The 22796-nt window shown below is 34.3% G+C and overlaps 1 protein-coding gene across 1 annotated transcript; it reads right to left on the bottom strand.

The window, feature by feature from the left end:
• Positions 1 to 941: 941 nt before the first annotated feature.
• LOC122007005 (pinin-like) lies at positions 942 to 21393 on the bottom strand. The gene is made up of 10 exons (XM_042562742.1): positions 21254 to 21393; positions 21053 to 21148; positions 20906 to 20965; positions 20639 to 20815; positions 20458 to 20571; positions 18787 to 18858; positions 5842 to 5925; positions 5659 to 5759; positions 5199 to 5283; positions 942 to 1572 (listed from the first exon to the last, which is right to left on the bottom strand). The coding sequence occupies exons 1-10, from the start codon at positions 21329 to 21331 to the stop codon at positions 1216 to 1218; spliced, it is 1224 nt and encodes a 407-aa protein (XP_042418676.1). The 5' UTR covers positions 21332 to 21393; the 3' UTR covers positions 942 to 1215.
• Positions 21394 to 22796: the final 1403 nt, after the last annotated feature.

Here is a 22796-nt window from a genome sequence, read left to right as displayed (position 1 = left end):
CGGTCACATATTCTTATTAATTTTAACGAAAACTAATACATATTATAATTTTAACAAAAGTTATTACATTTATATAATAATTTTAAATAAGATCGTTATATGTTATAGTGGATTTTGAATAAAAATAATATAATAGTATAGAAGATAATTTAATTTATAATTAATATCGGATCGTGATCATGATGTGATCACAATTAATTATGATCTATACCTAAATTTACCGTCCCCAAATAATAATGGATTTGGAACGGATGATTAGAGGCTCTTCGTTAGTCATTTGTCCACTGTCAACAGTCATTAGTTATTTATCTCAATCCAAACTATAATATAGGGATAGTAAATTTAAGTATAACTAATTTTATTTTATATTATAACAGTATCAAATCTACCAGCTAAAACAAATATATTTTAAGATAAAAAATGCGCAAATATTTTTAATCCACCTCCAAAACTTTTTGAAATTATTAAAAATATTTTCTATTTACAATTTTAGTCTTCGTAGAAATACTCTGCTAGAATGCAACGTCGACGAGTAAACAGCCCACATGCAAATCAAAATTGAAAGCCAAGTTTTGAAGGCACGACCTTACAGAATCTCGCCTGGGGTTTTGGTGTGATGGTAAGAGATGGAACAAATTTTCAAAAGTTTAAATATCACCCAAAGCACGTTATATCATGCAAGTTGAAAAAAAATTGTGATATTAGATCACCTACACTTTCCAATTTACTTTATGATTAATAACTCACTACGCTAATGATAGAAAACTTATATAGGAAAAATTAAATACCTAGATTACTTTTAAAAAAAATACATCACTGCAAATCATTTCAAAATTGGCAACGACTGCAATCAATGTGTATACCATCTTCAATATCTGTCGAATAGATTAGCAGCAAGTAATACATGTCTAAAGATTTTATAATCATGCTCAGGCATGAAGTTGAACGTGCTTAAAGACCATCATTGTTCATTTATAAATCAGCCAATTATGAAGTATCAACAGAATCTTGAAAAGCAACAAGCTTTCATGTTAGGCGACTGAATTAACCAAAGCGGAGTGCAGATACACATTTTTGCCAATCTAAACAACTCCAGATCTTCAAGGCCACAACAAGTTGCCGTTCCAAACAAGGCGTGAACACAAACCCAAATTTTAAGAACATGGACAAGGCGCGTAAATAAAGTAGACGGTTGAGTAGAGATTATCATGACTATCAATTGCCATTATCAACGTCAGAAATCTTTGTTGCATCCGCATCAATCCTTTCCTGGTCATGTGCCCCGAGAACCTCATCCATTAACTCATCTTCGGCAGCTATATCCTCCACATCCTCTTCGTCGTCATTGCCTCCGGCAATCCTCCGTGTCTTTGGACCATGCTCCAGTTGATGTGTTTCCAGCTCCTTGTCCATTGTCTCCTGTAGATTCACCAGGCTGTCAGCTCTCCTGTTATTCCTAGCATTCTGCCACCTTTCAAGTTGTTTCTCCACGTTTGATAGAAATTGCTCCTCGATCTGCTTTTGGTAGTCTGAAAGCTCAGCCCTTCTTGCAGTCTTCCATTTAATAAAAGCCTAAAAAAGGATGCAAGAGATTTTAGCTTTCATCATAAAGCAGTTTTTGTGTCAAAGAATGTACCAAGTCGATCTTTAAGAGCAGTTGTTACAAAGCTTGCCGTCAAAAAACGTGGCTATCAATCAATCTACGAATTTGATGTACAGAAGCATCGCACCAACAAAATTTGGCCGGTCCACCAACCATTTAAATACAAGCACAATGATGGTTATTCATTCAACACCACCGAAATGTATGGAAAAAGTCTTAGAACAGCATATCAAATTAACAGTGCATGCAATTCGTCATGGCAGCTCATCAGAATTTTGTTAACCACCAGTATTAGTTGTCACAATTTATGTTGCAGTTTCTTGAATAACCTATGCAGCAGGGGTTACAAATTTAATGAAATTTCTTCTCTGAGACCAGATTTTAACTCTGCTTGTCATGGTCATGGCTGGTCTCAGATCCGGATAAAGGAGGATTACGTTAAGTTGTAAGTCAGCGTTAGAACTATGACAAATATTCAATGAATAAATCCATTAAACTATTGTGCTAATACTAGGTTATCCCCCGGAAGGAACACGTTGCAGAATCCGAATGTAGCATCTCGGCAAGAACCGCTACATCTTCAGAACTCAGGTGTAGTACTAAATATGTAAGAGTTCACGTTATAGGGTCCGATTATAACGTAAAAACAAGAACCACTACATCTCCATGAGAACTTGAGTGTAGTATTAAATAGATAAGAATTCTCACATCATAAGTTGAATAAGAATAAATATGATAGGAAGACTAATAATCTAAGATTTGAAACATGAAACATAGGAACCCTCACTAGTAAATCAATGGAGGTAGTAGATACGATGATTAAGAGAAAATTAGTATTTTGTGTGTATAAGAGACAAAATAAGTAAGTGAGAAGGCAAAGATGATAAAGAACTTGGATTTTAAGTTATGGTACACTGGAAAGAGTAAAGCAAGAAATAGAGTAGATATTATTATAGATAGTTCGTTAAAGGATGAAGTTGTAGAAGTAGTTAGAAAAGATGATAGAATTATAACCCTTAAGATAATTGTGACGAAAGAAGGATTAGATGAAACAACTAAATCAATATTTTGGAACAACTTAGATAAAATATTGTAAAATATTCCACCAAATAAAATGATTTTAACAAGAGGTGATCTCAATGGACATGTCGGAATGAAGAATGAGAAATATGAGAGGGTACATGGGAATTATGGGTTTCAAACAAGAAATGAGGAAGGGAAAATTATTAGATTTTGCAATAGCATATGACCTTATATTAGCTAATATGTTTTTTAATAAAAGATAACACTTAGTCATGTTCAAAAAAAAATGGGAATAACAAATCGCAAATTGACTTTCTTATAGTTAAGAAGAATGATAGAAAGATTTGTAAAGATTGCAAAGTCATCCTTGAAAAAAGCTTAACTACACAACATAAATTAGTAGTGTTGGATATACGCCTCAAACATAATATCAATAGAAAGAAAATATATACGATTCTTAGAATTAAGTGGTGAAAGTTAAAGGATAGGAAACAAAATATATTTAAGAAGAAGGTAAAAGTACAAGCATTAGATAAAATATACGATAACTTTAATACAACTTGAATAAGATGGTATCAAAGTTAAAAATAGTAATTAAGAGTGTACTCTGTGAGTTAAAAGGACATACACCACTAAGTAAAAAAATCTTGGTGGTGGAATGAGAAAGTACAAGCGAAAGTGAAGTAAAAAATAAATAACTTATAAAGAATTATATATTTATAAGAACGAGGAAAATTTAAAAAAATATGCAATATTCAAGAAAGAAGCTAAGAAAAAGTAGTGAGCAAAACAAAAAATAAAACTTTATTTTTATTAACATAATATCATAAATTAGATACAAAAAAAAGGAGAAAAAGATATTTATAGAATAGCTAAAGTGATCTTATCCAAATAAAATATATTAAAGATTAATGTAATAGAGTATTAAGTAAACGATGGAGAAATAAAAGAGCGATGGAAAAGGTATTTTTATTAACTTTTTAATGAAAGTTAGATAATTTAAGTAGGCCAAATGAACATAGAAATTTAAATTTTTATCGTAAAATTCAAGTTTCAGAAGTAGAACAAACTTTAAATGGGATACACAATAAAAAATCTGTTGGACTAGATGATATTCCGATAAAGGTATGGAAGTGTCTAAAGAAACAAGATATTAAATGGCTTACAAAATTATTTAACATAATATTGAAAACGAAAAAAATGTCTAATCAATGGAGGAAACTATAGGAGTAATCAACAAGGGAGACCAAAGTGACTGAAAATTGTGCAAACTATAGGTGTATTTAACTAATGTGTCGTACCATGAAACTTTAGGAAAAAAAATTAAAGAAAAAGACCACAATAACTGAAAATCAATTTAGGTTCATGGTTTGAAAGTCGATAATAGAAACTTTATATCTTCTTAGACAATTAATTGAAAAATACCGGAAGCAAAAATAAGATCAACACATGGTATTCATTGACTTAAAAAAAACTTATGATAGAATTTCAAGAGAAATTGTATGGAGAATTATAGAAAAACAAGGTATTAGCATAACATATATTGAATTAATTAAGGGCATCAAGGATTAGATATAAGTCCCTATCTTTTTACACTAATTATGGGCAAACTCACTGTGTACATTCAAGACACAGTACCGTGGTGCATGTTGTTTGTAGATAATATTATTTTGGTAGATAAAGCAAGTGAATGAGTAAATGTTAAACTAGAATCTTGACGAGAAATACTAGAAGGGAAAGGTTTTAGATTTAGTAGATTAAAGACAGAATATATAGAATTTAAGTTTAGCAATATTAGAAGTAATGAAACAATTATTAAGTAGAAGAGAACGAGTTGTCCGGGACCGAGAGCTTTAAATATTTAGGATCATTTTTGTAAAACGATGGAGGGATTGAGAGAGATATCTTACATAGAATATAAGCAGGATAGTTGAAATGGAGGAGAACATCGAGTGTTTTATGTGACCGTAAAATACCTCTAAAACTTAAAGGAAAGTTCTATAAAACCGCAGTTAGATCTGCTATGTTATATGAAAATGGACTAATGACTAGATCACATGAATAAAGATGAGAGTTACAAAGATAAGGATGTTAAGATGGATGTGTGGACATACGAGGATGGACAAAATAAGAAATGAGAACATTAGAGAAAAAGTCGGAATTGCATCTATTAAGGGAAAACTCCGAGAGACATGTTTAAAATTGTACGGGCATATACTTAGACGACCAATAAATGCTCCAGTTAGGTGATGTGAAACTATGACAAACACGTATATCAAATGAAGAAGAGGAAAACCAAAAAAGGTTTGGTTAACAACAATAAAATAAGATAAAATTTATTTAAGTATAGATGATAATATAGTAGGGCATAGAGCTTAATGGAGTAAAAGGACTCATATAACCGACCTCAACTAGTGGGATAAGACCTGGTTGTTATTGTTGTTGTTGTTGTTTGTCTTATCTGAGATAAGATTTTCGGGCTACCGGTACAATATGAATCTTAATGCAGAATCTAACACATGCCAACTTAAGAGAAAGCTAGGGGAAATAGTGAGAGTTGGATTAATCATGCCTGTTCTCTTTGCTGTTCAACTGCTGCAGGATCATCAAGAAGAGGTTTGGCTGGCAGATAGTATATAGGAGGTTCTGCCTTGGTTCTGATAGAAAAATGGAAAATAGTTAACAAATTAAAACAGGTTTGAGAATCTCAATAATGCATTAGTAGAGAAGCTTCCTGTCGCATCAAATGCAAAAACTATGCATACAAACAGAAACTTATCTGTCTGAAATAAATTGTCTATATGGACACTTGGGCCAGAAATAAAAATAACCTACAAAAATGAAGTGTTTGATTAAAACAATAAGTTAGCTGGAAGAAAAAAGTGAATCAACTTGCTGACATGTAAAGTTTAAGTTTTTCAGAAGCAAAGCGTCCTACAGAGAAGAGGCAATAATCAAGAAATTCATTTAGATCTGATGAAGCAAAGACAACAGTAGGATATTTCCAAATAAAAGTTGGTAAACATCTGAACCTTAAAAAGTTGGAAAGCTTCTTATGATGTTCAGACCAGGAGAGAAACATTAACTCCCACTTCTTCTCTTGTGCCTTAGCAGCAACACGAGCTCGAAGAGTCTATCATACCCACGACATAGGAAAAAAGTTAGTTACTTCCAAATGCATTCCAGGTTACACAGCATGTTAAAACATGATATACCAGATCACGTTTCCGTTTCTCAGCAATTTGCTCTCGCTCTTGTTGCCTTAATTTTTCACTTTCTTCTCGAGCCTTTTCTTCTGCCTGCTTGAGTTAGAACTACTTAAAATGCATGGCAATCACTGTATAGATAAATGAAAGTGATTCGAATTTACACGAGGTACCATAAAGAAAGGATAATAGTAAAAGATTCACAAGAAAAAAACTTTATGTCAACACGAAAAGATTTGCTACAAGGGAAAGAAACCAGGGAGGAAGAAAGGTAATGAAAAGATTTCCCTGGCTGCACTATATATTTCACGTTGAATCCCTAAGAACTTGTATTGTTTAATATATAACAATAATTGCTTATAAACAGGTATGCAAGTAAAATTTCAGAATGGGCCAGAACTCCACCAAAATCTTACAATAAAAAAAAAGGACAGTCCAGTGCACGAAGCTCCCGTTATGCAGGGTCCCGGGAAAGGATCCAATGTACGTAGTCTTACCCTGCTTTTTTTTTACAAAAGACTGTTTCCAGGATTTGAACCCGTGACCTTTTGGTCATAAAGCAACAACTTTACCGTTGCACCAAGACTCCCCTTCTCACCAAAATCTGACGATCTTAGGTTATAATAATATATGAACGCAATTTCTTAACTACATGAATGGAGCAATCATGTTTTACTTTAAAAAAAAATAATTAATCAAGCTGAATAATGTCAAGCTTGGGATGACCGGTCCGGTCCCACGAAAGTTTCCCACCAGCCACTAGGATAAATCGGGAAACACTTGCGGGAGCGGCCCAAAAACCCAACCCTTAATTGCAAGTCCCATTTGAAGAAAAAATCCCTATAAATACGCCGTAGTTGGGAATCAAACTGTGGGTGTCTGGGAGCCTACTAAGCCCCCTTGAATAAATTGCAAGGGGTTACTTAAGACTACATTAGAAAATGGATCAGTTGAATTACATAAAACTAAGAGTTAAATGAACAAAATCAGTTGAAAATTGGCCGAGTTGGGTTTGGAGTACAAACTAAATATCGCTGATCCAAACTTGAATTTTATTGAACTCACATGAATGAAAAGGAATTTTTGTGGCTTGCTACAATATCACCTTGAATTTCTGAGCCTTGCAGCAGCTTGAGCCCCCACAAGCTTCAAAATATACCTCATTAAACATACTTCTTGGTCATCTCTCTCACTCATTGCCATTTAGGTTATTGTTAATCGAAAGAGGGCTCAGTAAAAATCCACCAATGTTGATCCCAAGCCCGAATGAAAAAAGATGAGGATTGCACGTCAAGTTACCAGCCCAGGTGGACTTTCACGCAAATATTCAATGAATAAATTCATCAACTATTATGCTAATATTCTGTTGTTCTCTGGAATGTGCGCATTGCAAAATCCAACTGTAACATCATGGCAAAACCACTACATCTCCATAAGAACTTGAGTGTAGTATTAATTATGCAAAAGTTCTCACATCATAGGTTAAATAGTATAACTAATTGTCTAAGATTTGAAACATGGAATCTAAAAACGCTTACAGGTAAAGTCACGGAGGTAGTAGATACGATGATTATGAGAATAATTAATATTCTATGTATATAAGAGACAAATTGAGTAGGATAAAATGCAAAAATGATAAAGAATTCATGTTTTAAGTTTGATACACGGGGAGAAAAATAAAAATTGCAATAAGTATTTTGTAGATAGTTCGCTAAAAGATGAAATAATAGTAGTTAGAAAGGAGAATAGCATTATAACTCTCAAAATAGTAATGGTGAAAGAAATTATTAATATAATTAACAAATATGCACCTCAAATAGGATTACATGAAAATACGAAATCTAGGTTTTGGGACGACTAGGTATTGCAAAACATACCGTCAACTAAAATGATTTCAATAGGAGGATTTAAATGTGGATATCGGAGTGAAAAATGAGAAATATGATGGGGTTATGTGTTTAGAACAAGAAACAAAGAAGGAAACAATATATTGGATTTTGCAATAACATATAATATTATACTAGCAAATATGTTTTTTAAGAAAAGAGAAGAACACTTAGCCACGTTCAAAAATAGAAACAATAAGTCGCAAGTTGATTTTTTTTATGATTAGAAAGAAGGAAAAAAAGATTTGTAAAGATTGTAACGTCAACCTTAGAGAAAACTTAACGATTCAACCTAAATTAGTAATATTGGATATACGCATCAAGCATAGTATCAATAGAAAGCAAATGTGTGCAACACCTAAAATTAATAGAGAAAGTTAAAATATAAAAAACAAAACATATTTAATGAGTGTAGGAGAACAAGTATTAGGAGAAATACACGGTTGTTGGACCCCGTGATTGTTTTGATATGATCAACCAAGTTAAGTTAGGTCCTGTTTGGTTTTGATCCTGTGTCTAAGTGTGTAAGAGCTTAGGAGCACAAGAAGTCGAGCGAAAGACGCAGCTGGTGAAAAAGACGGCACGGGACGGGAGTCGACGGGCTCGGTGCGTCCGAGGGACGAAAGAGCTACGGAAGAGAACATCGGTGGACGAGAAGAACGTACGCGACGTTCGAGAGACGAGGAGCCGAAGCAGAAGCCTGCACGAGAAGACCGGAAATTGAATCTGAGTGAACCCTATTTTGGTTGACCGCAATCACCCAAGCGAACGAAGCAGCGGAAGATCCAAAGGAAAGTTGGAGTTATTTATACGCTGTAGCATTAAAGACGCCCTCCACATTGAGGGTGCCCTCCACATTAAGGGCGCCCTCCATAGCGTTGAGGGCGCCCTCAAACTAGTCAAAGTGACTGTTTCGCATTTGGATAAAACTTTATCCAAATGCCACGACGAAAGCGCCCTCAAGCCGAAGATAGAGTTTCAAGGCCCTATAAAAAGGACCCTGGAGCTAGGGAATTAATCATCAACTCTTGTACTAACTTCCTAGCAACTACTTAAGTTTTTATTGTGTAAAACACTTCTCCATCTTCAGAGAAGGAGATTCTGACTGAACTTTTCAACCGCCGTGGAGTAACAACCACTTAGGCTATAACCAAGTCAATCCTTGAGTCTCTTCTTTAATTCTGTTCTTTTATTTTTATTTATTATTGTTGCACCTTAAGAGTTGAAAGAACGAGGGTATTTTTTTTGTTTCAAGCAATTCACCCCTCCCCTCTTGTCGGCCCGCTGCACCAACAAGTGGTATCAGAACCCAACCGCCGACTGAAGCATCAAGATCAAGACGATGGCCGGTGCAAGCATTCACCCTCCAAAATTCGACGGAGACTTCGGACAATGGAAAAGTCGGATGGAGGTATTTTTCAAAACAGATTTTGAAATTTTGTTAATAATGAAATACGAGTTTGTAGTTCCAAAAGATAAAGAAGAATATCAATGGACGAAAAAAGAGCAAGTCGATTTCGTGACGAATGGCAAAGCAGAGTTCCATCTGCTCAGCGTCATTCCGCCCCAGGAGATCAACCGAATCAACAACTACGTCTCCGCCAAAGATCTTTGGGAGAAGTTCCTGGAGCTCCACGAAGGTACTTCAAAAGCGAAGTTAACAAGGCGGGACATTCTCCGAACTCAGCTAACAAATCTCCGGATGAACAATAGAGAAAAGGTAGCGCAACTCCAAGCACGACTCGAGGAGTTGATAACTAAACTAAACAATCTCGGAGAATCAGTAACAAATCGAGATTCGATCCGGTATGCGCTCAACTCCTTTCCGAGAACTTCAGAATGGGTGTCCTTAGTAGATGTATACTACATCTCTAAGGATTTTGAGGTAAGTACACTAGAAAATCTATTTTCTACTTTCGAACTTCACGAATCTCGAATCACAAATTCAAAAAACATAGAAAAGACAAACTTCAACATTGCCCTAAAGACAAGAACGAAAGATCAAGAGTCTGAGACATCCATCGATGAAGACGAAACGACTCTACTGATAAAAAGGTTCAATAAATTTCTTAAGTCTAATAAGTTTAAATCGCAGTTAAGAAGGCATCAACGAAACAAAAGGACCGTCCGTTGCTACAACTACAACGAAGAAGGGCATATCAAAGACGATTGCCCAAAATTGAAGAGCAAATATAAGGAAAAGAACAAGAAACCAGCTCGGTCCAAACATAACCTCAAAATCACGTGGGATGATTCATCATCCTCCGAATCTGAAGTCGAAGCATACGCCTGACTAGCCCTAACGGCAATCCATCAAGAAGAAGATGAGACCAGATGAGCATAGATGAAGGGGGAGGATCATTGTAAGAAAGTAGCAATGAAGAGAGAGCATTAGCACTTACGGTAAGTGAGGTACATACTCTTTCACCTGAGCACTCAAGTTCATTAAAGTACTTCCAAAAGATTTAGTAAAAATAGAAAAAGAGAATGCTGAGATAAACAAAATGTTAGATAACTTGAAATTAGAAAATAAAAAATTAAAATTGCAAATTGAAAATTTGAAAACAGATACATGTCAAAAACCAAACAATTTTCAAAAGTCAAAACTTAAAATTTATGAAAAATTAAACTGATACATTAGAAAACATCAAGGACAACTTAGAAGAATACCTAAAGAATATGTACCCCCGAGATATCTAACTAACTCAGTAGGAAGGAACCTTTATTGGATTCGAAAATCATATCTAGATTATACCTTCTGTTAATCAAGGTTTTCAGAAGAAATTAAATGTTTAAATTCCTTAAAAGGCTTTGTCTAGAAGTGGTTGATAATCTAATAATCAAGAAAGTCTAGTGTCTCGCCACAGCCTGGAAGTCTATTATCGAATTAAATGTTTAATTGACAAACTGATAAGCAATTAAGATAATACTTTTAAATTCTTGTCAACTATTTAAACATTTCAAATTCTTTTTGGAAATTTCTAACTTAGAAATTGTTTCAAATTTTGTTTAACTTGAAAATTTATAACTTGAAAATTTTTATTCAGAATTTTTAAAAAATTTTACATTGATTTTTTTTTAATGTGATCAAATGGGGAGAAATACGTATAAGTTTAGGGGAAGAAAATTATTATAACTTTGAAAAAAAAAATTTAGCTTAAAAAATTTTTAATTTAAATGTTGCAATTCCTTTTATTGCAATTTTTATGCTTAAATTATTAGTATGGTAATTTCTTTAAATTAATACTTGTCTGTTATTACCCTAACTTGAACTTAAATTGATGCACATCAAAAAAGAGGAGACTGTTGGACCCCGTGGTTGTTTTGATGTGATCAACCAAGTTACATTAGGTCCTGTTTAATTTTGATCTCTGTGTCTAAGTGTGCAGCAGCTTAGGAGCACAGGAAGTCGAATGGAAGACGCAAGGGGCAAGAAAGACGGCACGGGAAGGGAGCCGACGTTCGAGGGACGAAAAATTGGGTTCGAGTGAACCCTATTTCGATTGGCCGCAATCACCCAAGCGAAGAGAGCAACGGAAGATCCAAAGGAAAGCTGGAGCTATTTATACGTTGTAGCATTAAAGGCGCCCTCCGCATTGAGGGCGCCCTCCACATTAAGGGTGCCCTCCATAGCGTTGAGGGCGCCCTCAAACCAGTCAAAGTGATTGTTTCGCATTTGGATAAAACTTTATCTAAATGTCATAATGGAGGCGCCCTCAATGTTTATGGGAGGCGTCCTCAAGTCGAAGATAGAGTTTCCAGACCTTATAAAAAGGGCCTGGAGCTAGGGAATTAATCATCAACTCTTGTACTAACTTCCTGGCAACTACTTAAGCTTTTATTGTGTAAACGGCTTCTCCGCCTTCAGAGAAGGAGATTCTGACTGAGCTTTTCAACCGTCTTGGATTAACAACCACCTAGGTTGTAACCAAGTCAATCTCTGAGTCTCTTCTTTAATTCTGTTCTTTTATTTTTATTTATTATTGTTGCACCTTAAAAGTTGAAAGAACGAGGAGGGTATTTTTTTGTTTCAGGCAATTCACCCCTCCCCTCTTGTCGACCCGTTGGTGACTCGAATACGACATAGGATAAGATGACATTAAAATTGAAAATAATAATCAAGAATATACTAAGTGAGTCAACGGGTAATGCATCGTCAAGTAAAGAATGTTGGTGGTGGACTGAAAAAGTACAGAAGAAAGTGAAGAAAAAACAAACAACAAGGTATTATAGCTTGTCAGAACAAGAATTTTTTTAAAAATATATAGTGGCTATGAAAGAGGAAATGAAGCAAAAAAATAAAACCTATGAACACTTATATAAAAAATTGAATACAAAATATAGAAAAGTAATATTTACAAAAATAACTAAAACGACAGAAAGGAAGATAAAAGATGTTATACAAATAAGATGTATTAAAAATGAATGAATAGGGTACTATTGAATGATGAGAAAATAAAAGAGCGATGGAAGAGATATTTTCAGCAACTTTTAATTTAGATTTAGGTGAACAAATTAACTTAGATAATTTAAGTAGGTTAAATGAGTATACAAATTTAAATTTTTATTATAAAATTTAAATTTCAAAAGGAGAATAAGTTTTAAATAGGATACAAAATAGAAAAGTAATCAGACTTGATAATATTCTGATAGAGGTATGGAAGGGTCTAAGAAAGCAATGTATTGAATGGCTTATAAAATAGTTCAACTTGATATTAAAAACGAAAAAAATATCAAATCAATGGAGGGTAAGTACCACGGTTCAAAATTTCGTTCCGTGCCGGGCGAAACGGACGAAACTTACTGTTCCGCCCGTGCACCAAAAACGACACCAGGCCAGCAACGATTTCGTCGCGTCCCTATGTGCATCAAGAAGAATCGCACAAGCGCAACAGCACGGGTAGCATCGCTAGACGCTTCCGGCGCCACCGGAAGCGTCGCGAGACGTCTTAAGCGTCGCAAGCGCCTCGCAATGCAACGTTTCTAGAGGTGTGACGCTTTCGGCGCCATCGGAAGCGTCGTCGGACCCCTCCGATACGGTCGGAAGCGTCGTCGAACGCCTCCGGTACCGCCGAAGGTGTCGCCGGACACCTCCGGCGCAATCGGAGGCATCCGCAGGTCGCGAGCTTATCATGAGCGCGAGTGTGTCTCGATTGTGGGACATAGCGTTATTGTGCAAACCCCTAATTAAATCAAACGATTCCCACTTAACTGTGATATTTTAAAGAGGTTTTCATAAACCATAATTAAATTATCCTAATACAATATAAAAAATATATTTAAAAGTTTTAAAAAATTAATAAATTTTATTAAATAATATTCTAAAATTATTTTTACTGTTTTAAATTTTATTTAAAAATTCTAAAATATATAAAAATTATAATAAGTCAAATTTATATTCTTATATATTTTTTTAATTATTTTGTTTTTTTTTACTATTTTAATGTTTAATTAATATTCTAATTATTTTTACTATTTTAAATATATATTATTTAAAATATTAATTAAATAAATAAATAATTAATTAATTTATATGATTATTATATATAAAACAATATTCTGTATTAATTTATATAATTATAATTATTTAATCTGAACACTGGAGAACTATATAGGTTATTTAAGCAAAATATTACAAGAACCCTTTAATTTGATTCACGTCATTCTTTTTAGTATTAGTAATGTAACATATTATGATATTATAATGTATCAATTTTAATTTTAATTTGAATTTTGATAAACCAATTTTTTTTTAAAGAAAATCATATTTAATTATTTTTTCTAACAATATTAAATTGTTTAATAATGGAGAATTTATATAAAATTAATATATAACTTATCTTTAAATTATACACTAAATATATCTATCTAATAATTACTATATTTATAAATAAAAAATACCGAAACATTATCGACACTGCACGATCCGATACCGAAATCGTATCATTCCGGTCTAGGACCGAAACCTCTGCACGGGTCGAGATTTTAAACCTTAGTAAGTACTTTAGTTCCCTTATATCTTAACAAAGGAGACGAATAAAATTATGTAAAGTATATGAGTATTAAACTAATGAGTCATACTATGAAACTTTAAACAGAGTAATAATAAAAAGACTAAAGGAGAACACTATGACCGAAAATTAATTTTAATTTATACTTAGAAGACTGACAATATTACATCTTCCCAAGCAACTAATTGAAAAAACTTATGGGTCCTAAAAGAAATTATATAAAGAATTCTAGAAAATAAAGGTGTTAACATAGTGTACATTGAATTAATAAAATATATGCATGAGAATGTAATAACAAGAGTGAAAACTTTAGACGAATCAACTGAAACATTTCGCATAAAAATAGTCAATAATCATGGACGAACTCACTTCAAGATATTGTACCATAATGCTTATTGTTTGCAGATGATATTGTTTTGATAGATGAGACATATTAAGGAGTAAATGCTAAACTCGAAGCATAGTGGAAAATGTAATAAGTGAAAGGTTTTAGGCTTAGTAGTGTAAAGACAAAATATATGAAATTTAAATTTAATAATATTAGATGCAATAAGATAATTGTTAAGATAATAAATGACGAGGTGACCAAGGGCTTTAAGTATTTAAAAACTTTTTTGCAAAAAGATAGAGGGATTGAGAGATATATCTTATATAGAATACAAACAAGATGATTAAAAAGAGGAGAACATCGAATGTTCTTTGTGATTATAAAATACTTCTAAGGAAAAAAGGAAAATTTTACAAAACAACGATTATACTTGCTATGTTATATGGAGCTGAGTGTTGAGTTATAATTCGAATACATGTGTAGAAGGTAGTTGTAGAAATAAGAATGTTAAAGTGAATGTGCAACATACAAGGATGGACAAAATAAAAAATGAAAATATTAAAGAGAAAGTCGGGATTGCACTTATTGAGGAAAAACCATGGGAGACACGTTTAAAATGATACAAACATGTACATAGACAGCCAATAGATGCTCCAGTTAGGCTATTTATGCTCTAGTTAAGCGATGTGAAATTATTACAAATGTGCACATCAAACGAGGACGAGAAAGATTAAAAAAAGACTTGGTTAGCAATAATAAAATAAGATAAAATTTATTTAAATATAAATGATAATAGCTCAATAGTATAAAAGAATCCATATAACCAATCTCACTTAGTGGGATAAGGCTTGATGATGTTGTTGTTGATACAGAGCTTAGTAATCTCTTTTTATCCAGGATAGCATAAAAATTTATTTTTGTTCAAACATCTAATTTAGATGTAATTAAGGGTCTAAGTCAACCGAATAACATGGATAATTGAATAATAATATGATTATAAACAATATTAATATTATAAAAATAACAAACTATTTATTATGCATATAATTTAGTATCAATAATTTGGTTGTCATTCAAATTAGACATAAGATATTTGAACTTCTATGTAATCCTAAAGATGTAATAGCTTTATTTTTTCATTTTAATTTTCCTATTGGTTCTAATTTCGTTGATCCTAAAAGAATGGGGGTGTGTGGAGGAGGTAGTCACTAGACTCTTTCACTTTCGTTTGTTTCCTTATTTAGAAAAAAAAGACAACACAATGCACGAAACTTCCGTCAATGAGGATCCCAGAGAAGGGTGCATGGTACAATATTAGTTTGTGCAACAATGTACGTATGGTACCATATTAGTTTGTGCAATAGAAGATATGCATAATCAGTAAACAAACAAAACATAATATAAGTAAACCAAGACAAAGTATTTAATATGGTTCGACAAATCACCCTCTGAAGTTTCCACTAACTTTCTCCTTCTTACCAACTAAAGGCGAATGAACCTCTTACACTATTTCTTCTTACAAAAGAATAGCAATTTGATGTCAGGAAGAAAGGGAATCTTAAAACACAGGAAGTGATTGTAGAGAGCTTGGAATGAAAAATCTAAAAACTTTTTATCTCATTGGTCAACCCCTAAGGTATTGTATTTTTAGACTCTTCTATTTTCACTATTGTTTTGTTTGTTCACATCCTGATTAATCGACTGTGCTTATCCATCAGTCAACTAGTGAACAATATAGTAGCAAATCCAAACGTTACAACTTGATCTTATTAGATCAATGGCTCCTCACAAATCCTTGTTATGACATCAAATGATTGATTTATACAATCCACTGCCTTAGCTACAATTGACTAATCAATGGACTGCAGTTCTGTTTGCTTCTAAGTCAACTAATCAATGTATTAGTCAAATGCCTAGTCAACTAGCACTCGAACAATACCTAAACAGAAGCATTCTATTCATTTCTATTTGGTGTCGAGTCAACTGATGAAGGCATTAGTCAAATGGTTAATGTATCAGTTGACTATTTAATTGACTAGCACACAATAAAAACATTTTGTTTATTTGTTCAACCATGAGTCAACTGGGTAGTCAACCCTTGCACCGATCGATAATTCCTTTCACTCCAGTCACTCGTATAATTCCTGTTACTCCAGCCACTTTTAAGGTCAAGTCCACTTCTAAGTCTATTCCCACTTGTTCCCATGTTACAAGTGCACTTGACTCTCCTCACAAGAACTTATCATCGTGCCTTTTGCCCACCATGCCTTCGTCACTTCCTTGCTTAGCTTCACGACCTTCTAGGACTTCACACCGCAAAACAATTAGCAAAGTTACAAACAATTTAGTAATGGAAATAAACATAAACACAAGAAAGGCACATACCAATCGCTATCACGTGGGGTTTATGAGCTCCTAAGAATCCTACTTCACGGCCTATGATCTGTCAGTTACTCCCAGAAAGCCACTATCCTTTCTCCTTCTCGATCAACTACCGAAGGTGAAGAAACCTCTTACAAAACTGATTACAAAACGAAGGCTTAGGAAAGAACTTTATTTTGTTGACCATCATTCCTCCACCTAGCTACCATCAGTTGACTACTGAGACAATTGACACATTCTATTTGTTGACTCCATTTGTTCGTTGGCTCTTCAACCTAAGTCCACTGCCTAACCAACTCAACCATCAATCAACTGGAACAAACCACAATGGACCACACCACAAACCTCAAACAAAAATATTACGTTTGCTCACTCCTTGGCCTGAGTCTACTATCTAATCAACTTAACCATCAACTAACTAAACCAAACCACAAACCTCGAACATGCATTGGTGTTTTAAAATTATCAAATCAATTGAAAGTTTCCATCAGTTGACTCCACCAATCGACTAGATTCAAGTTTCAATTGACTAGATTCCTAACTATGATCTTCTTAATAATTGAATCTCGCCTATATTGAGTTCTACCTCCAACTCTCACAACTCACCATGAGTTTTTATCATCACAGATTGATTTCACCTTAAGATGGTTTCCCATCAAGATTGTTGTCCCTTAGATGCATCCGAGTCATCGGCTCCTCCACGTGCCATCCTTCACACTTCACCTACATAGTTTGCCTTCTCTAGCTATCGTCCTCAATGCTCCTTATCATGCAGTCACTTGGTTACCTCATACAGCCATCTTCAATTTTTTCAAACCTCAAGCCAGTGAGTTGTCAATTTGACAATGTTAAGTCATGCTCCAAAACTACTCCAAATTTCATGTGTTCCTCCAAGTCTCTATAAGGCAAGGACTAACTTGGACCTTTGCCCAAATATCAAAATCCAAGGTTGCACTGAGTCATTTGAGGCACAATAACACCAACATTTTTTATATGCATTGGGAAAATTTTATTTTTTATTAAGCTAAAAGGTCATATTGCATAGATGTTTTGCCTAGTTTGTTCTGCATACTATTCACTTAGTATAAACATACTTTAAAACCTAAAATTATTTGTTTATGCTTGTTTATAAAACACAAAGTGTGTAAACACGGTAAAATTTACTTAAAACCTCAATATCTGGAGCTCAATAAAGGCTTGAGCTCGAGAATATTTTAGATGATTGCATATGTTCAAACCTAGCTCATTCGCCTATGAGAAACATGTCCTAAGAATAGGAAGTCAAATAAGTTAAGTGAATCCAAGGTTAAACAAAATTGGAAGGATAAATACTAATTTCACAAAAAAGAAAAGGCAAACACTTGAGAAGTATAGGTTCATACTGTATTAAATTTTCTTTAATGATAATTAATAGTTAAAATTTTAACATAAAATGCAAAATAGCATCTAAATTAAATAAATAATCCAAACCAAGACGACGACAACCAAAGCACTTCAAATATTAACTCTTGTGAACACTTATCACTAAGATTTTACAATGCACATGTAGACACTATGTAGTGAACTCACTGCATAGTGCATATGGGCATTAGTAGAGGCATGTGATTAGTATTAAAATATTAAAAAATTATATATTTAAGTATCAAAGTATTTATCACTACAAGGCTTATCTACAAATTATAAGCTAGGAAATAGGGTTGGTAGTCATATGTGGTCGCTAAGTGGTCCCTTTCAAGATCATCCTACACAACCTATTGTGTGGCTAAAGTGGGAGGCTTTATAAAACCATGCTGATCGCATGTAGAGTAAATGCAGTAAAATTTTATAATTATATTAAAATAGAAAAACAACTATAGATTAACATATGGTACACCTTCAATCGCTTTCATAAAGAAGCTTGGTTATAACATGTTAGCATGGCAAGTAAATATTCTATAATGATAAAAAAAAAACAGCCCAGTGCACGGAGCTCCCGCCACGTGGGATCCCGGGGGAAGGATCTATTGTACGCAGTTTTACCCTGCTTTTTGCAAAAGGTTATTTCCAGGATTTGAAAACATTTTTTGTCACAAAGCAACAATTTTACCGTTGCGCCAAGGCTCCCCTTCTAAACTTTCTATACTGATGATGATGAAAATTTGTTCCTAACAAGAAGACCTATAGCTACTATGAATCTTCAAGGTTGTCATTAGCATGGATAATACTTCTTTAGTAGCCAAAGTATACTGATTTTTCCACTTAAAAGATTTCTTCCATAATCTATACAACTGTGCACACAAACCTTATCAACACAGATCACAAAAGAAAACAGATTGAATAAGCAAAGGTTGAAGCTAAGGTTACAAACCCTTTTCAATAAATCTGATCTACGCATATATGCTTCTGTTGATGATAATTTCTCGTCCTCTTCACGAAATTTCTGCATTGACAATATACAAAGTTTAATATATGATTTTGTGATCAGATTAGGAATCAACAGTGATAATCAAATTTGATAGTAACAGCACTATTTATGTTGTATAGTTAATCTAGCTTATAAATATATGCATAATTTAAGTTTTTTTTCATGCATCTTGATCAGTGAATGTATAGCTAATTTGAGTAGGGTTAGATAATTACACTCCTTAGATTAGAAAAGTTGGTATGTCAGAAACCACATTCCAACTACTGACATGCATGCCAACCTCCTTTTGAGAGGGCTCAGGTTGCATAATCTAGCCTGATGCAATACACAAGGAAGAAACTCTAGACAGTTAGAGATTTCTGTCAATATAGCAGTCATCAAGCAAACAACCACTTTATCCTCCACTTTTTGTAGAACTGCTGGCTGCTGCTTAAAGGAATTTTGTTTCTTGAACTTTTCTGCCAGCTGCAACTAGAATGCCCACTTAACTTTGCTGAAAACTTTTCTCTCTCCCAAGAAGACGTCTGCATTTCCACAATCCTGTCATGAGATAATGCTTCCTCTTACTCCAAAAACAAGCAACTGAAGTTCTTCAATCACAGAATTCGTCAGATTCAGACAACAGCTGTTTCAGTGGCAACCACTTAGTGAACCCTCATCGATGGTGATGGTTGTGATCCCATCCACAAAGACTTGATCCACTTCAACGCTGAAGGTTAAGATATTCTCTTGGCACACATTCAAACTAAAAATGATGCACATGAGCTAGACTATGGTAACTTGGATTCTCCACAATGCTTCTACATTATTTTCATGTCAGGTATGCACCTACATCTCTTGTTTTGTCAGTACTGCATTATGACCTTGAAAAAACTCCCTAAACATCACCTCCTTCCAGGCTCTCTTCTGTTCATTCTTCCCACCCCTACATCAGCTAGATTTTTACTGCATTGCAAGCCTAGCATGGAACATGTTGGCTCCATCATAACCAAGCAATCTTCCACAGCAAACCTCCACAAAAACAGGACTACTGCAGAACTTGTTTCTCCTTGCTTTCTTACAAAACACAGCATATTGCACAAAATGGAAATATCTTTCTACATTTTCTGCACTCCTTTAGGAGCTTTGTTGGCTTCATTAACTTGTATTCATGCCTCCTCACCTTATTATAACCTTTTAGTGTTCCTATGTAACAATGAAGTATTGTTCTTGAGTTCAACCACTTGGTCAACTCACTAACTCTTACTTCATGCGATATGCATGTGAGCTTGCACACTTCCTCACTTTGTTATAACCTTTTAGCGTTATGTAACAATGAAGTATTGAGCTCAAGTTCAACCACTTGGTAAACTCACTAACTGCTACTTCATGTGATATACATATGAGCTTGCACCCATTTTTATTTAAGAAAATTAGTTTAAAGAACATATATTATGCATCATGCAGATATGGTGAATAATAAGGTCGCCCATCCATTTGGATACTTAATTGGAATTGAAAAAACCCATTGATAAAGGCATCATCTTCTCTTTTTTATATTTTATTTTCATAAATAAGCACAATGCAAAAGATGAAGAAACCATAAATTAAAGTGTATCTAACTAAAAGAGTTACCTCCAGCGTCCCTAATAGTTGACCCAGCATTCTTTTATTCCTCTTTATCAAGCTAGCATCCTGAATTAATTTGGGCTCTCTTGGTGTTGGCTCAGGTAATGCCATATCAATATCCTAGCATATTTACCGAACACAATTAGAAACAGATGAAATAATGAAACATTAGGTTGAAAAAGCTCACCATCCTCCGCATCCTAGAACCACCATCCCTTCTAAACCCACCAACATTGCTCTGTGGATAAGACATATTCTGATCATTCCTATCCATGTTGGCAGCAATACCACCCCTGGAAAGAGGATCTTCTGTGTTGCCACCCTCTGCTGCGCCTGCATCTTCTTTGATCTCTCCATCCTCCAACTCCATGCAAACCCAAAAAAAAATTCATGTTTTGCAACAAAACGCTGAAAATGAACAGAGTATATGTAAATTGATCAGAAAGATGATTACTTTCACGATGGCAGAAGACAGGCGTCTCTTTTGCGGTGGCTGGTCCTCCGCATCAACCGCCTGAAACCCATACCACAAATATCAAGACGGAGAAATCAACCAAAATGAAACCAGATATCTGGATGTGCAATGGTTAGGTTATCATACAGGTCGAACGACACCGCGGTTGCGGGGTCCTGCTGCGCTTCCTTGAGCCAGGCCACCACGGCGGATGCCTCTTGGATCTCGGAGCCGCTCCGTGATCTGGCAGCGAAAAGGAGTTAGGGTTTAGCGGAAAAAAAACGAAGTGACGGGGTGTCGTTAAGAAGGATCGATAGGAGAGAGAGGAGAGAAAGGGCTCCTACGCACCTCCCTCTGTCGTCGATGGAGTTCTTGAATCTCCTTACGGAGCTCGTCCGCCGTCTTCTCAGCGGCGCTGCTAGCCATTTTGGTTCCAGCTTCGATGGTCGCGGCTCCCTTCGATGGCTTCGGTATATATATTGTCGCTCCACGCTATTGCCCTACCGGTATCAGGTTAATTAAAAAAATTATTATTATGTTAATTATTTTATATGATTTTTTATACTTTCAAATAATTTTAAGCATATAATGTTCTCAATTTTTTTAAAAAAACAATATCAAAATATCACCTAATCCCATGTTTTAATATTTCTTTTATTTTTTGTAGTCTCATTTTTTTTTTTTTTGTTCCACCTTCTACTTCATCGTCGGCGTAGGAGACCACTTCTCTGACTCAACACTAACGTAATCTATGTTGTAGATCGGAACGGAGTCTACAAACGGTCAACGGAAGTCGCATCCTCAACTTTCTATCTCATCGACTTTTGGACAAGATTAGTACAAATTGAATTATCAGTTGTTCACTAAACCCATTAAAAGTTGACTTCTCATTTTAGTTGATTTTCATATTCCTCTTTGAAAATTATTTTAGTTTTGTTCATTTCCATCTTACACTTTTAAAATTATTTTAATTGGTATAAGATATTCAGTTTATACCGATTAATTTTGAGGATGATCGATCCGGTCTATGAAAATTCTCCATCGGTCATCCAAATAAATTGAAAAATGCTCACAGTGAATAATACATCAGTCTAATGTTCTTAAATCAATCAATCGTCCAATTAAAAAAAATAAATTGATATGTTGATAGTTAAAGTACAATAATCAAAGATCAATGCATAGATTCCATGCGTAGCATCCTGACTTGTTTCATCAAGTATAATAATTTTGGAAAAACTACTCCGAGTTATAATAGATTTACCCTAAATTGTTATACAACATCTAGATTGTGCAAAGGAAGTTAGTTATAAATAGACTGTTTAGAGAGATAAACTCTCTCTTCTCTTAAGAAAGGGGCGACGGAAACAGTGGAACATGAGAGCTTGGCTTACAACCGTTGTAGAGGATTATAGGGCAATTGTTTGGAGGGCAGATGGCGAGGGTTGAAGGGAGTGTTGTTCGAGAAGTAGTCACTGAGGATTGGAGAAAGCATTATGTTCGAGAAGTTATTTGACATAAGAGATTCTTTAGTCACTTGGGTTCAACAAAAATGCATCTAACGTATAATATTACCTGTGAATTCACTAAAGATTATAAAACACATTGACATGAGTACAACTTGGTGAGAGGCAGTTGTACAAAAAGAAGCTCACATAGATTGCATCTATGCACAAAATGGTTGTAAATCCCTTTGTGAAGCCTATATTCATTGATCGTGTTAATGCTCTAGGATTACATAAATTTTGAAGTAATGGTATTGATTGTTGAAGAACAATTGGGAGATCAGTTATCCCATACTTATGTATGTTTGCTTATTTATTATCAACACCTCAATAAAGTTTAATAATTTATCTTACAAATCATATACATAAATTTATGTTAAGTACATGAA

Source organism: Zingiber officinale, chromosome 7B, assembly GCF_018446385.1.
Source record: "Zingiber officinale cultivar Zhangliang chromosome 7B, Zo_v1.1, whole genome shotgun sequence".
Taxonomy (NCBI): Eukaryota; Viridiplantae; Streptophyta; class Magnoliopsida; order Zingiberales; family Zingiberaceae; genus Zingiber; species Zingiber officinale.
The sequence above is the reverse complement of the archived record's forward strand: the minus strand, read 5'-3'. Positions and strand labels throughout refer to the sequence as shown.

What these genes read in the sequence shown, in the direction of transcription:
- LOC122007005 (XM_042562742.1), bottom strand. Translation starts at nt 21,331, where the DNA reads ATGGCTAGCAGCGCCGCTGAGAAGACGGCGGACGAGCTCCGTAAGGAG. An exon ending in AACTATTAGGGACGCTGGAG is followed by an intron (nt 18,859 to 20,457) that starts GTAACTCTTTTA and finishes TTGTCAATGCAG; the next exon opens with AAATTTCGTGAAGAGGACGA. An exon ending in GATCAGATTTATTGAAAAGG is followed by an intron (nt 5,926 to 18,786) that starts GTTTGTAACCTT and finishes TAACTCAAGCAG; the next exon opens with GCAGAAGAAAAGGCTCGAGA.